The sequence below is a fragment of the Sorghum bicolor genome, chromosome 4, assembly GCF_000003195.3.
Source record: "Sorghum bicolor cultivar BTx623 chromosome 4, Sorghum_bicolor_NCBIv3, whole genome shotgun sequence".
Lineage (NCBI taxonomy): Eukaryota > Viridiplantae > Streptophyta > Magnoliopsida > Poales > Poaceae > Sorghum > Sorghum bicolor.
In genome coordinates this window covers 55,380,578-55,393,658 of record NC_012873.2, presented here as the reverse complement: position 1 = coordinate 55,393,658, position 13,081 = coordinate 55,380,578, and the positions used below count along the sequence as shown (strand labels likewise).

The 13,081-nt window shown below is 46.4% G+C and overlaps 1 protein-coding gene across 2 annotated transcripts in view; it reads right to left on the bottom strand.

The window, feature by feature from the left end:
• LOC8056473 overlaps positions 1–12,110 on the bottom strand; it is a 33,759-nt gene extending 21,649 nt beyond the window's left edge. For both annotated transcript variants that reach the window (XM_021459732.1, XM_021459733.1), the window contains exons 1-2: positions 10,785–12,110; positions 10,036–10,170 (exon numbers count right to left, since the gene is read on the bottom strand). In XM_021459732.1, the coding sequence (XP_021315407.1) occupies positions 10,083–10,170; positions 10,785–11,272 (576 nt within the window). In that variant the 5' untranslated portion in view covers positions 11,273–12,110 and the 3' untranslated portion in view covers positions 10,036–10,082. The remainder of the gene's footprint in view (positions 1–10,035; positions 10,171–10,784) is intronic.

Sequence of the window (13,081 nt, the reverse complement as noted above, 5' to 3'; positions counted from 1 at the left end):
ATATCGGGGTAAGTATGAGAACTTGTAGAGCTGTCCGCACTACGGCGTGAGCCGATATAAGAGGAATGCCGGTTGTCGTGTAGACACGGATGTTGAGGGACCAACAAAGAGAGGGAACGAGAAAGCGAAGATCCAGATGGCCAAGAAACAGATCCCATCTCCTGAGGATGAGGAAGAAGGGGGTGACATGTAGAGGAAAAGCCCTACACTCTCAGTGTGGTACCTACCAGTGATCGATCGCCTACGTGCGCTATTCAGGAACCCAGAGGATGCCCAACTGATGTCGTGGCATGCATCAGCAGAACGAATGAAGGATGATGGCAAGTTGCGACACCCCTCTGATGGCAAGCAGTGGAAGCGGTTTGACGCCAAGTTTCCGAAAGAGTTCGGTGATGAGGCGAGGAATGTCAGGTTCGCACTAAGTACCGATGGGATGAATCCGTTTGGTGACCTCAGTAGCTCCCACAGCACATGGCCAGTCATCCTAACCATCTACAACCTACCTCCATATCTATGTCAGAAGCGCAAGTATCTTTTACTAACCATGATTATTTCTGGACCACGACAGCCAGGCAATGATATAGATGTGTTCCTGGAGCCGCTCATGGAGGACATGAAGATACTATGGGAAAAAGGGGTCAATATGATGGATGCATCACGAAAGGAGTACTTCACTCTTTAAGCCATCATCTTTGTCACCATCACCGATTACCCTGGCCTCTTTACACTATCGGGGCAGATCAAAGGTAAGTCAGGTTGTGTAGTCTGCATTGACGGTACATGCTATATTTACCTTAGTGCATCAAAAAAGTTGGTGTACATGAGGCACAGGCGATTCCTTGACAAAAAGCACAGGTACCGACACCCTTCAATGAATCAATTCTTTGATAACCAGGCAGAACCTGAAACTGTTGAGCCCAAGAAGACGGGTTATGGGCAAAAGGTTTTTGACATTGTCAAGGGCATAAACTTTGAGTTTGGGAAGAAGAAGAAAGTCGAGCAAGGTGAGACCATAACAACGAAGAAGAGGAAGCGGGGTACGATGGAGGAAGAAGGAAAGCCTACCCCTGCTGTTCCTTTTAAAAAGCAGTCGTGTTTCTTCAAGTACCTTTCGTACTGGAAGGAGCTAGATACGCCTCATGCCATCGACTGCATGCACCTAGAGAAGAATGTGTTTGAGAGCACGATCGGGGTCCTGCTAGACATCAAGACTAAGACGAAGGATGGTCTGAAGTCACGTCTGGATCTTGTGAACCAGGACATTAGGACCAAAATTCATCCAACACCGGCCGCACAAAGCGGGAAAGTGGACCTTCCGGGTGCGAGCTACAACCTCACGACAGATGAGAAGCGGGACTTTTGCCAGTGGCTTAGATGTGTCAAGGTGCCAACCGGTTTCTGTTCCAACATCAAGAGCCTAGTCTCAATGAAGGACCTCACACTCACCAGCTTCAATGCACATGACTGTCATGTCATGCTTACAGTTTTCCTCCCAATTGTGATCAAGGCTATCGAACCAGAGTACGTGAAGATGGTAATCACACGCCTAGGTTACTTCTTCAACTTTATCACACAAAAGGTCATCAATGAAGCTGAGTTGCCAGCACTAAAACAATTCATTGCAGAGACACTTTGCCAACTCGAGATGTGCTTCCCGCCATCTTTCTTCGATATTATGCCACACTTGATGATGCACATGGTTGATCAGATACAGGAACTTGGGCCCATCTACCTGCACGAGATGTGGACGTATGAGAGGTTCATGTCGACCCTGAATAGATATGTCCATAACCGTGCTTACCCGGAGGGCTCTATGATTGAGGCATACACAACAGAGGAGGCCATTAACTGCTGCATGAAATACATTCGGGATGGAAATGCAATTGGGCTGCCCGTCCCTGTGCATGAAGGCAGAACCATGGGTATGGGGTGCACGGGGAGGAAAGTACGCACAGATGTACAAGAAGAACAGTTGCAAGAGGCTCATCACAGCACCCTTAATCAGTTAGTGGTCATGGACACTTGGGTTGAGATGCACCTAGAGGAGATTCGCCGTGGTTGTAACGGACGCACAGAGGCATGGGTGCAGAGACAACACAAGATGAATTTCACAACGTGGATCCAACAACAGGGCATACCTCCCTATGGTGAAACTGATGAAGCGAGGCTTGCATCCGGTCCATCCTCCCAGATAACCTCATGGCATGGATACGATATCAATGGATACAGGTTTCACACAAAACAGAAGGACGGGAAGAGCGCAGCACATAATAGCGGTGTTCGATATGAGGGCATCGACGAGGCCACAGGGGAGACCAAGACATACTATGGGCAGATTGAAGAGATATGGGAACTTGACTACGGTGGTGAACTACAGATACCAATCTTTCGGTGCCAATGGGTCAAGCCAAAGGCAATTGTCGTGGATGAGTATGGGCTAACCACTGTGGAGCTCCAAAGTGTCGGCTATAAAGATGATCAGTGGGTACTAGCACACCGTGTCGCGCAGGTAGCCTACTATGCAAAGCCCAAAGACCCGAAGAGGCATGTGGTTGTGTCTGGAAAGCAGAGGATCGTGGGAGCAGATGGAGTCCAGAGTCCCGAAGAACACAACCACTACGCAGAGTTCTCGCTCTTTACCGACCATCCGCGCAAGATCAAGCAAGTCGAGAACCGTTTAACCAAGAGTGGCATGAAGCCTTGGTTCCGCTCCGACGGTCAAAAGAAGTGTGTCATAGGATCACTCCCAAAATGAGATGTATGCCAAATGTAATCGTACTACTTTATTTGTAATAATGTACAAACTTATCGATTAGCAATAACTGTTTGTGTTACTAATTTTTATGTAATGGAACCAAATGTAATCGTACTACTACTATTAGTACTACTACTACCAAAATAATCAATCCATCCTAAATTGTTAGTACTACTACTACCACTCGTCTTATCTTATACTCTTATAAAGCTAAACCCCACTAGAGATTTCTCTCAACATGCAAGCTATCCACATCAACGATCCACTAAAACTTGTAATTATAGCCAACTAGCACATGTAATTATGATAGTCATCTCTTTATCTACTAACATGCATTTAGCTGTTCATATTGATGTGTCAAATCATTCAATAAAATTAATTTAAGATAATTTCATTCATATAACTATAAATATAAATAGTCTAATTTTTTATTAAATTATTTGAAATTCCCGCAGCAACGTGTGGGGTATTTTCCTAGTTCAAGAAAGGGATGGAGGGAGTATTTTATAGTGTCATCAAAAAATGGAAAATCATAACTGTGGCGGGCACTCTAATCTGCCCGCCACAGTTAATACATTAACCGTGGCGGGCACCCTTAACCGCCCGCCTCAGTTAACATTAACCGTGGCGGTTCTCCTAACCTGCCCGCCTCGGTTAATATACATCTATATAAGGCTGCGGTCAGCCTGCTCTTCTTCCCCATTCGGCTGCGCGCTTTCCCACCCCGAAGGGCTGCCAAAATTTCCTGCACGCGCTCCGCCCTAACCCTAGCGCCGCCAAAGTTTCGGGTGCGCGCTCTCCGTCCCCGGCTCTTCTTCCCCATTCGGGTGCGCGCTCTCTGTCCCCGGCTCTTCTTCCCCATTCGGTTGCGCGCTCTCCGTCCCCGGCTCCATCTCCGTCTCGGTCCTCAGCTCCGTCACCAGCTCCATCTCCAGCGGCTCCATCTCCGCCTCTTTCTCGAGCTCTGAGGAGATCCAGTGCCGTCTACGTGTTCGGCTCCGTCTCCGTCTCCGTCCCCGGCTCCGTCTCCGTCTCCGTCCCCGGCTCCGTCTCCGGCGGCTCCATCTTCGTCTCCGTCTCCGCCTCTTTCTCGAGCTCCGAGGAGATCCTGTGCCGTCTCTTTGTCTCTCGAGCCAACACCGGTGAACCCCTGTTTGAGTTATTCCCCTGTTTGAGTTTACCTATTATGCTGCCTGTGATGCAATTGTTTTGATAATTTGCACTGCCAATGATGCCATTGATTTGTTAATTTACGCTGAGCAGATGCCACTGCCCATGATGCCATTGAATTGTTAATTTACACTTATGTACTACTCTACTGTCTCTAGCTTCAACATTGCCAGAAATTGGTTAAGTATTTTTGGTTAAGTATATCACCAAAACAATACAACTTTAGTTTAACCAAACAAAATATAGACTTTGAACTAAAAACCAGAAATTGGTTAAGTATTTTTGGTTGCTCCATACATTTATACTTTTCCTGCCCTTTGTTGATCTTTTCTCTATATCCAGAAACATAGGTGCCACTGGTATGGAGAAAAGGATCATCTCAAAGGAAATTGTCTAAACAGCTAAAGTGTTATTAATATTCCCTCCTCTTACTGCTCCCTCCTACTACTACTCCCTCAAAACGGTGTGGATCCGGTGTGATAACGGTACGTGCTGAGAAATGAACTCATTTTCAAATTATGAAGATTTGTTTCCTAGCCATACCATTATCACACTGGATTTACTCTGCTACTACTTTACTACTCTACTACTACTACTACTACCAATGGGGCAGCTCGCCTTGGTTTAGTTGGATGTACTATACTTTCATCAATTTTGAGCTTATTTTGTGGCATGTGCAATGATGAACTATTCAAAAATTTAAAAATGTGCTGAGGCAGTGGCATATGCAATGATGTGATACTTTTTATGCTGAGGCAGCGGCTATGATGATGAAATTGGCCCCCTACTTGTGAGCCGCTAAACTAGGATGGCTTGTATACCAAATACAAGCAACCAGTTTAGAAGCAATGTGATTACAAGGGACAAATCTGAGCCAAATATGTAAATGATTTTTTTCTATTCTACATTTCTGTATTATTCTTATTCTCTTTTGTAATTTTCTTAAACTCTTTTGTAATTTTCTTAAACACTTTTGTAATTTTCTTAATGTGTACCATACTAGCATGATTCCATTACACACTTTTGTAATGATGTGATACTTTTGTAATCTTGTTTTCAGATGAATATATATAAGTCATGATTCCATTATATATGTTTCTAGATGAATGTACATAATATCATCTTCATATAATTGTGAAATGTCCCTATAACTATATCTTCGTCATAGCTTTCAATGTCGGTCGAGCGTGCTGGAGAATGGCGCGAGCCAAGCCCCGGATCGAGTTATAAGGAAGGCTCGTCGTCATCAGACGACAGACCTCGTACGAGGAGGAGGTGCTAACACCAATGCCAGAGAAGAAAGGTAGAACGGAGGAAGAACAGGATCCGACCTATACGCCAGAAAAGACGGGGCCTTCATCACGGAATTCACGTACCACAACACATAGTGAAGAGGGCCGCGTAAGTAATCAAGTAATACAATGTCAGGGGATCTTGTTTAAAGAAGGAAACTAATGTGCGTTCTTCTCCTATCCACCTACCAGTGGTTCCTATGGCTTTGGAGTTCCCTGGGGAAGAAAAGGCAGCAGAGGAGGGGCATGCCTCCGTTCCCACCCCGACCACTTCAACCAACACCGCCAGTGAAAAGATGTCTGGCCTAAAAAGGGGCCAACACGGGCGACACAAGGTGAGCAAGAAGGTGCATGTCATAACCAAGATAGGGCCACATGGAGAGCCCTTGGAGCCACTAACTGTGATCGGTGTCTTCAGCAACCAATGCTCATGTCTAGTCAGAGAGCATGTGCCGATCACTTGTATGGATTGGAGAAAAGTCCCGGAGGACCTCAAGGATAAAGTGTGGAGCGATGTGAAGAAGCGGTTCGAATATCCACGGGACCAATTTAATGAAGATCTTTGCAAGGGGCATGCTATGGTGATTGCGGGCAAAGCACTTCGCAGCTTGAGGTCAAAACTCAATAAGAACTATGTGCAGAAAGGAAAGACACCTTTTGAGGACTACAACTTCATCAAGCATCATGTCTGGGAGGAGTTCGTCGAAAAAATGAGTACCGAAGAAGCAAAGGCCAAGAGTGAGAAGTTCACTGTCCTTGCAAAGTGGAATACGCTCCACCACCACGTGGGCATGACAGGGTACGCCGCTAAGAGGCCGAAGTGGTGACAGGAGGAAAGGGAGGCAGCTGAGGCCAGGCTGGATAATCCGTTCGAAGGAGTTGACGAGCGAGCACGTGACTTCTTCTATGCCCGTCGGCCGAAGAAGCTAAAGGAAGGAAGGAACAAGTACAATGAGCCACAGACCGAGGAGGCAGAGAAGGCATTGCTCGCGATCAAGGCGGCCAAGGAACGAGGGGAGTTCCAACCTCGCAGGGATCACGACGAACTGACCGAGGCGCTGGGAAACCCCGAGCACCGTGGTCGCGTTCGGGGAGTATCCTCGAGGCAGAGCTGGAAGAATGTAGAATCATGGCAGTCCGACGCTGCCTCTTACCACACTAGGCAGAGATACAAGGAGGAAATATTCCAGAAAGGCAAAGAAGAGGCCATGAGAGAAATAGTCATGGGGACGATACAAGATGCTTTCACCAGCACTGACCCGAAGATGGTAGAGTTGAGGGCGCAGATGTTCCGACAGGCAGGTGTGCTACCACGACAGGGTGAAGCCGTCGTACAAGGACAAATGGTGATGCATACCTCAGAATTCCAAAAGAACCCAGTCGATGAGATCGTGATGCAAACACTCTGTACGCTTCAGGTGCCCTGGGGTCGGTCGGGGAGGAAGAAGGATGTGGCACAGGGAATGGTACAACCGCATAACCCTAAAGCCATGTACAATGGTAAGCCTATCCCGCCCGACTATGCCTTGGTGGATGTGGCGTGGACACACAATGACTATGAGGAGGATGAACTTGACTTTCCGACTGAAGATGGAGTTAGGTTGATTGGCGGAACTATAGGCTCGCGCGTGCTTTGGAACAAGGCAGACATTTTGTTAGAAATGCCAACACCAGCATCTCAGCCCTCGCGACCATCATCGTCTCCCCTAGGTGGCCCAAGTGATGACGACAATGATGACAATGGTGGCGAGGGTAACAACAATGTTGGCGGACCAGACAGTAGTCCTGGACGTACCCCGTGTCCCATCCCTAGCAACCCATCACAAGGTGGTTCAGGGGGTGCACCGGGCAACGACACACCGCCTCCAAGCCAAGGCAAACGACAATGTCCACCTGCGCCAAAGAAGGTTGTAGAAGAAGAGGGGGACAAACCCGCTGAACTAACAGAGATGGAATGGGCGGTGTTCAGAATAGCACAAGAATATGAGTACACAACAACATTCCAAAGGTATATGCGCTAATGGCAACTAAATCTAGCCAATAGATTATGTGACGTTCGATAATGCTAACAGACTTCTTGTCTCGATTATAGGGAGTGAACCCCGCCGTCAATTTGGCCTCTTTCTCCAAATTGCCCGGATAACTTTGAGAATGGCAAGTTTATGTTGTCGTTGGGCCAGCTCATTCAGGAGGAGCCATGGGCGGTTCGGAGGTTCCATCTTTGGTATATGCAAGCGGCAAAATTAGGCATGAAGGAGTTCATTGTGAGGGTCCCCAAGGAGTACTTCCACTTGGATGAGGATGCTTATTGCCCTGTTGTCTTTCACGACATGTGTAGGCTACTGCGACGCAAGGATCTAGATGTCGCCCAAGTCACTCTTTTTGCCCTGTAAGTTTTATAACCCTACATTGCTGTAGGTATGCAAATTCATTACGATCAAGCTAAAAAGCTTGTACGACAACTTGTGTTTGCAGGATGCAATCATATGTGTGCAAGGAACTAGATAAAGATATTATCTACCTATCTCCTATGCATATTTCTCAAAGAGCCATCATTGGCTTTGATATACCAGACACAGATCCTAGGCTGGTGAAGCTGAAGGGGATGGAGCGAGTGCTAGCTCGGAACTTGATGCAAAGAGAGATCAAATTTAGAAAGGGACAATATGTCTTAGAAGCCATGAAGAAGATCAGGGGAAATGGCTGCATTCTTGCCGCCCACCAGTTCGGGTAAGTCAAAACGATACTTACAATAGCTACTAGGTTTGTCACTTATTATATTTAAAAATTTGAGATGAATATTATTTCAATGGTACAGCTTGGGCGTCATGGGCCATTGGATTGTATTCATGATCTATCCTCAGGATGGAAAGGCTGTCGTATTCGACTCCTTGCGACACTCGAACAAAGAAGGATACAAGCATTTCAAAAGTATCCTGCGATAGTAAGTGACGACACACCTCTAGTTCTACTACTATTGATGGTTCTCTTGTAGAGATACTACTACCGGTCATAATTCTCATGTGTTACCTTCATCATGCATGCATGCAGTGCGCTAAGCAACCTGAAGGCTCAGTTCTGTGTGGGTACTATGCTTGTGAGTACCTCAGGGCTTGCGAGAAATTCAACAATAGCTGGAGGCAGCTGCAGAAATCCCAAAGTTGGTGGGAAAAAGAAACAATTGATCGAAGGAACATCACACAAACAGTAGCTGACATTTGTAAGTTTGTCACGGATCAATGTTGTCATGTTGACGGGCAGTTCTTTTATATCCGAAGCGAGCTAGCGACAGAAGAGAGGTTCGAGAAGCTACGCAACTGGAGAACCAGCGGCTTAGATATGAACGACTATAGGTTGCCGGATATTTTTGAGTGAACATTATTTTAGATGTGCTTTTTATGAACATTATGTACATTGATGTAATATGAACATAGTTTGTGACATGCATGGACCGTGGAATGATAAAGATAACATATATGGATGTAATATATGTGCTTATCCTTATGTCTTTTGCTGTGTATATGTTTCAAACTAGTAAATTTCGGATTCAATGTGGTCATCCTTTATACATATGTATTTTGCTTTGTATATGTTTCAACCTAACAAATTTTGGATTCAAATTTGAAAATAAACTGAAATGAGGTTTTTTTTTACTCTGGATACACTTAAAGGAGGCGGGCAAGTTACAAAAACCGCCTCTGTTAATTAATTAAAGGAGACAGGCATTTTAAAGAAACCGTCTCGGTTAAAATATTAACGAAAGCGGTTGCCTTATAACGGCCGCCTCCGTTAAAGCAATTAACCAAAGCGGTTTTCTAACAGCGGCCGCCTCAGTTAACATATTAACCGTGGCGGTTGGACAACCGCCACGGTTAAGGCAACAATTAACCGTGGCCTTTCATCCGTGGCGGTTGCTTCGCCCGCCACGGTTAACCTGTTTTGCCCGCCACGATTAAATATTTCTATAGTAGTGAAGAAATTGTTATTTCTTGTTTGTGCATTTATTCAACTACAACACTATACATGAAGTACAAATCTTGAACTCAAAGGATTACACATTATATAATCTCGTAGTATAGTTAATTGAGATTTGAGAGAGAAGAAGAGAACACTAGCTGCTTGGTTCCTAGAACCTTCTGGATGTGGAGCAAAAGAGTAAGCCCCTGTGCGATAGATTAGGCTTCAAAGAGGGGTGCTAGGCTGGAGGTGTTTTGTATTGAAAGAAATTAGCCAAAGGACTCTAGCTCAATCGGTTAGAGCCTTCCAACGACACCTCTTAGGTCTGAGTTCAAATTTTCGTAGGAGCGAATTTCAGGATGGGGATAAATTAAAAAAATTCCCTCGCTGGCGCAGCTAGGGTTCGGGTTTTTTTTCGCGATCGTGAAGAATCGCTTTCTTTTTAATAAAATATGGTGGGTCACTCCCCCTTGGATCACATTTTTTATTGAAAGAAATTAAATGTTACGTGTTTCTCTCTTATATGAGCTTTTCTTTAGCTACAACATTATAAGGAATATAAATTTGAGAGGACGCGGGGTTGAGAAGAAGTAGGGGTTGTTTTGAAATAAATGGTACGTGTTTCTATTATATGTTTTTTCTTCAACTACAATATTATACATGAACTCAAATTTGTAGAAATGCTATATCACGCCTAATAAAAAAACACTCTCCTCTCCCACAAACCCCACCCTACCCGCTCATACATACACCAGATTTTTTGGTGAACGAGAAGATTTAGTAGGGCCTCGTTTTCTCCAACCCGAATGAACTTTTAAGGTTAGAGATTTATGGTTTAAGTACATAAGAGAGGAGGCATACCTTTATCTCCAACAAACCTAGAAGGAGCTCTAGGGTGGTGGAGGTGGTCAAGATAGCGGTGTGATGAAGTAGAGGGGGGTTCTTTCTACCACAGGTGACAGTGGATAATCGGTTGGGTGGTAGAGGCGATGGGCACTGTTAGAACGAGATAGCATGAGAATAATGGAGACAAAGCCGATTTAGTGTAGTGACATACGGGCTCTCATAGATTACCTTTGGTGATAAGAGAGTGAGGCGTCCAAATGAAGTGGAGTACAACAACAAGGTGAATAAGAAGAATAGGATAGGGACATGGCGAGATGAGTCAAGTTTATTTAAGCCCCTCATTTTTTTTATCTAAGTGCTAGAAATTTAGGTGTGGGAGTAGGAAAAAATTAACCTGCACACAATCCCTAAGGCCTTGTTTAGTTCTAAAATTTTTGGCAAAATGACCACGGTAGCAATTTCGTTTGTATTTAACAAATATTGTCCAATCATGGACTAACTAGGCTCAAAAGATTCGTCTCGTCAATTCCGACTAAACTGTGCAATTAGTTTTTATTTTTATCTATATTTAATACTCCATGCATACGTCTAAAGATTTGATGTGACGGGGAATCTGAAAAAATTTTGCAAAATTTTTGAGAACTAAACAAGGCCTAAATCTAAATTGCTGCGCGTGTGAATGAAAAATTACAATTGCGGCTAGAAATTTAGCCATTTAGACTGACGGAGAGCAAAGCTAGCTGCTTGGTTCGTCGAACCCGAACCTCTTTGAGGTGGAGCGAAGGAACAGGTTCCTCAGGCTGCGGCCGCTCTCCCTGCGCCGCTTCTCCGCCGCTCCCCGCGCGTCGCCCCCATCCTGCGGCGCGGCGGCGGCGGCGGCGGCGTGGTCGGCGATGACGAGGCCGGACTCGAGCCTCCGCGACACGGCGACGAGCTCGTACGGGTCCCACAGCGACTGCGCGAAGTCCCACGAGCTCTGGCGGGCCCGGCGGGCGTCCGGTGCCGGTGCGGGTGCCGCGGCCGCCGCCATGGCCTCTAGCTTGAACCGGGACGGGCGGTGCGGCGCCGCGCCCGCGCGGGCCCGCGCGCCAGCGCCGCCGGCGGGGTCGTTGGCGCCCGCCCCCGACGCCGCCCGCGACGACGGCCGCGGGTTTCCCGACTGCGCGTGCCACGCCTGCGCCACCGCCTTGAGCAGCTCCACGTCCACGTCCACGTCCCTGGACGCGCGCGACCCCGCCGACGAGCTCTTCATGTCGCGTCGCGTGCGTGGCGGTGGCGCCGTCCCGACTACCGCGCCGGCGTGGCGCTCGGCGGGCGGTGAGCCGTGAGCGAGAGCGGATTAGGTTCGAGCCGTTGCTTCGGCGGGTAACGACGGACGGTGGCCTCTGGGTTGTCCGCGTATCGATCGGCCGGCCTCGCGTCTCTGCAGCCTGCAGAGCAAGAGGCCAAGAGCAGCTAGCGTCACCGACTCACCGTCACGTCAGAGGGTCACAGCATATCTTTCCCACAAGATCAGCGGCCACAGAATGCTGGAGCTCCACATCTTCTTCTGCAGCAACTGCAGGCGCGAGATGCAGCTTAAAAATAAAAATAAAAAGCCTATCTTGCTGTTTTTTTTTTTGCGAGCAGCCTATCTTGCTGTTGACCTCTGCAAATGAAGCAAACATGCCAATCTGAAATGGGTTGGGATATGGTTGGACTGGTGGCTCAGCCTCAGCCTCATCGATCTGTTCAACAGAAGACACGTAGCAAGTGGCCACGTCGCTACCAGTTTCAGTAGAAGATGTTTCTAAGTTCCAACCGTAGGTGAATAATTGCATTATTCGTTTTGGGGACTAACAAGTGAAAGAGATGCTGCCCGTAGATCATGCAGGCATGTACGTATACCTTTGTCTCCGAATCAATACATCTCGATGCCCTACCATCCTTAAGTTTCCACATTTATATTATGTATTTAGGTTGTGTGCTTTATTTTTCTAGCTTAGTTTGATAGGCTATCTGATAGAATTGAAACTTAGATTGTATTTTTTTTGGTAGAGATAGCAACACATCTAGGAAAACCTTAGTTGCACATCTAGATAGTTTACTCTACTACATAGGTTTTGACTAGGGCCTTGTTTAGTTGCTGAAATTTTTTACAAAAATGCTATTGTAGCACTTTTGTTTGTATTTGATAATTATTATTCAATTATGAACTAACTAGGTTCAAAAGATTCATATCATAAATTACATACTATGTGTCGCAAGATTCGATGTGATGGAGAATCTTGAACATTTGCAAAATATTGTGGAAAGTAAACGAGGCCTAGGTGGATATTAGGGGCTATAATTTTAGAAGTAGAATTTAAATTGCCTAATTGAACAAGGTGTCATGGTCACTTCAAGGAAGAGAGAGATCAAGATGGTGACATGTCGGCATGGTGAGCCCACAAGCGAGGAGAGAGGAGATGGAGAAGTGGAGAATGGAGTTAGGGTTTGGCGCAAGCGGGGGTGGGGTGTGGCTGCCACGGGCTACAACTCGCTCTGTATATGGCCGCTAATGGGCCAAGCCTCTAACTGTCGGGGCAGGCAGTGGGGGCCTGCAGGCCTCCCTCACGTTAGTGATGGGCTTTACTAGGCCAACCTTTTAAATCGGGACGTACTTGGGCTGACATGTCATGCCCTGGTTAGGTACCCTAAGCATCATCCATCTGACAAACTTCTTGGTGGATCCTAAATGGTTGATATGTCACTAAAGTTTTTGGCGGATAATCTTGAAGATAAGGTTGTTATTGCACATTCAAAGCTAGATGGTGACTAAAACTAGGTCATCTCTTAGTAGATAGTACACCACAACCATTTTGTGGTGGCTTTGTTCTGCTAACATCGAGCAAAGGAGAGCAATAAGCAGTAGCGAAGCAGGGGACAAACATTGCAGAGCTAGGAGCCAGGGGGTTGTCGACGAAAGCTGGTCGGCAGTCTACCTTGGGGTATACCCACGGTAGTAGTTTATCGGTAGACGGTGCGCGAACTACGAACTCGATGGTGACGCAAGACACGGACAAGCTTTTTATCCAGGTTC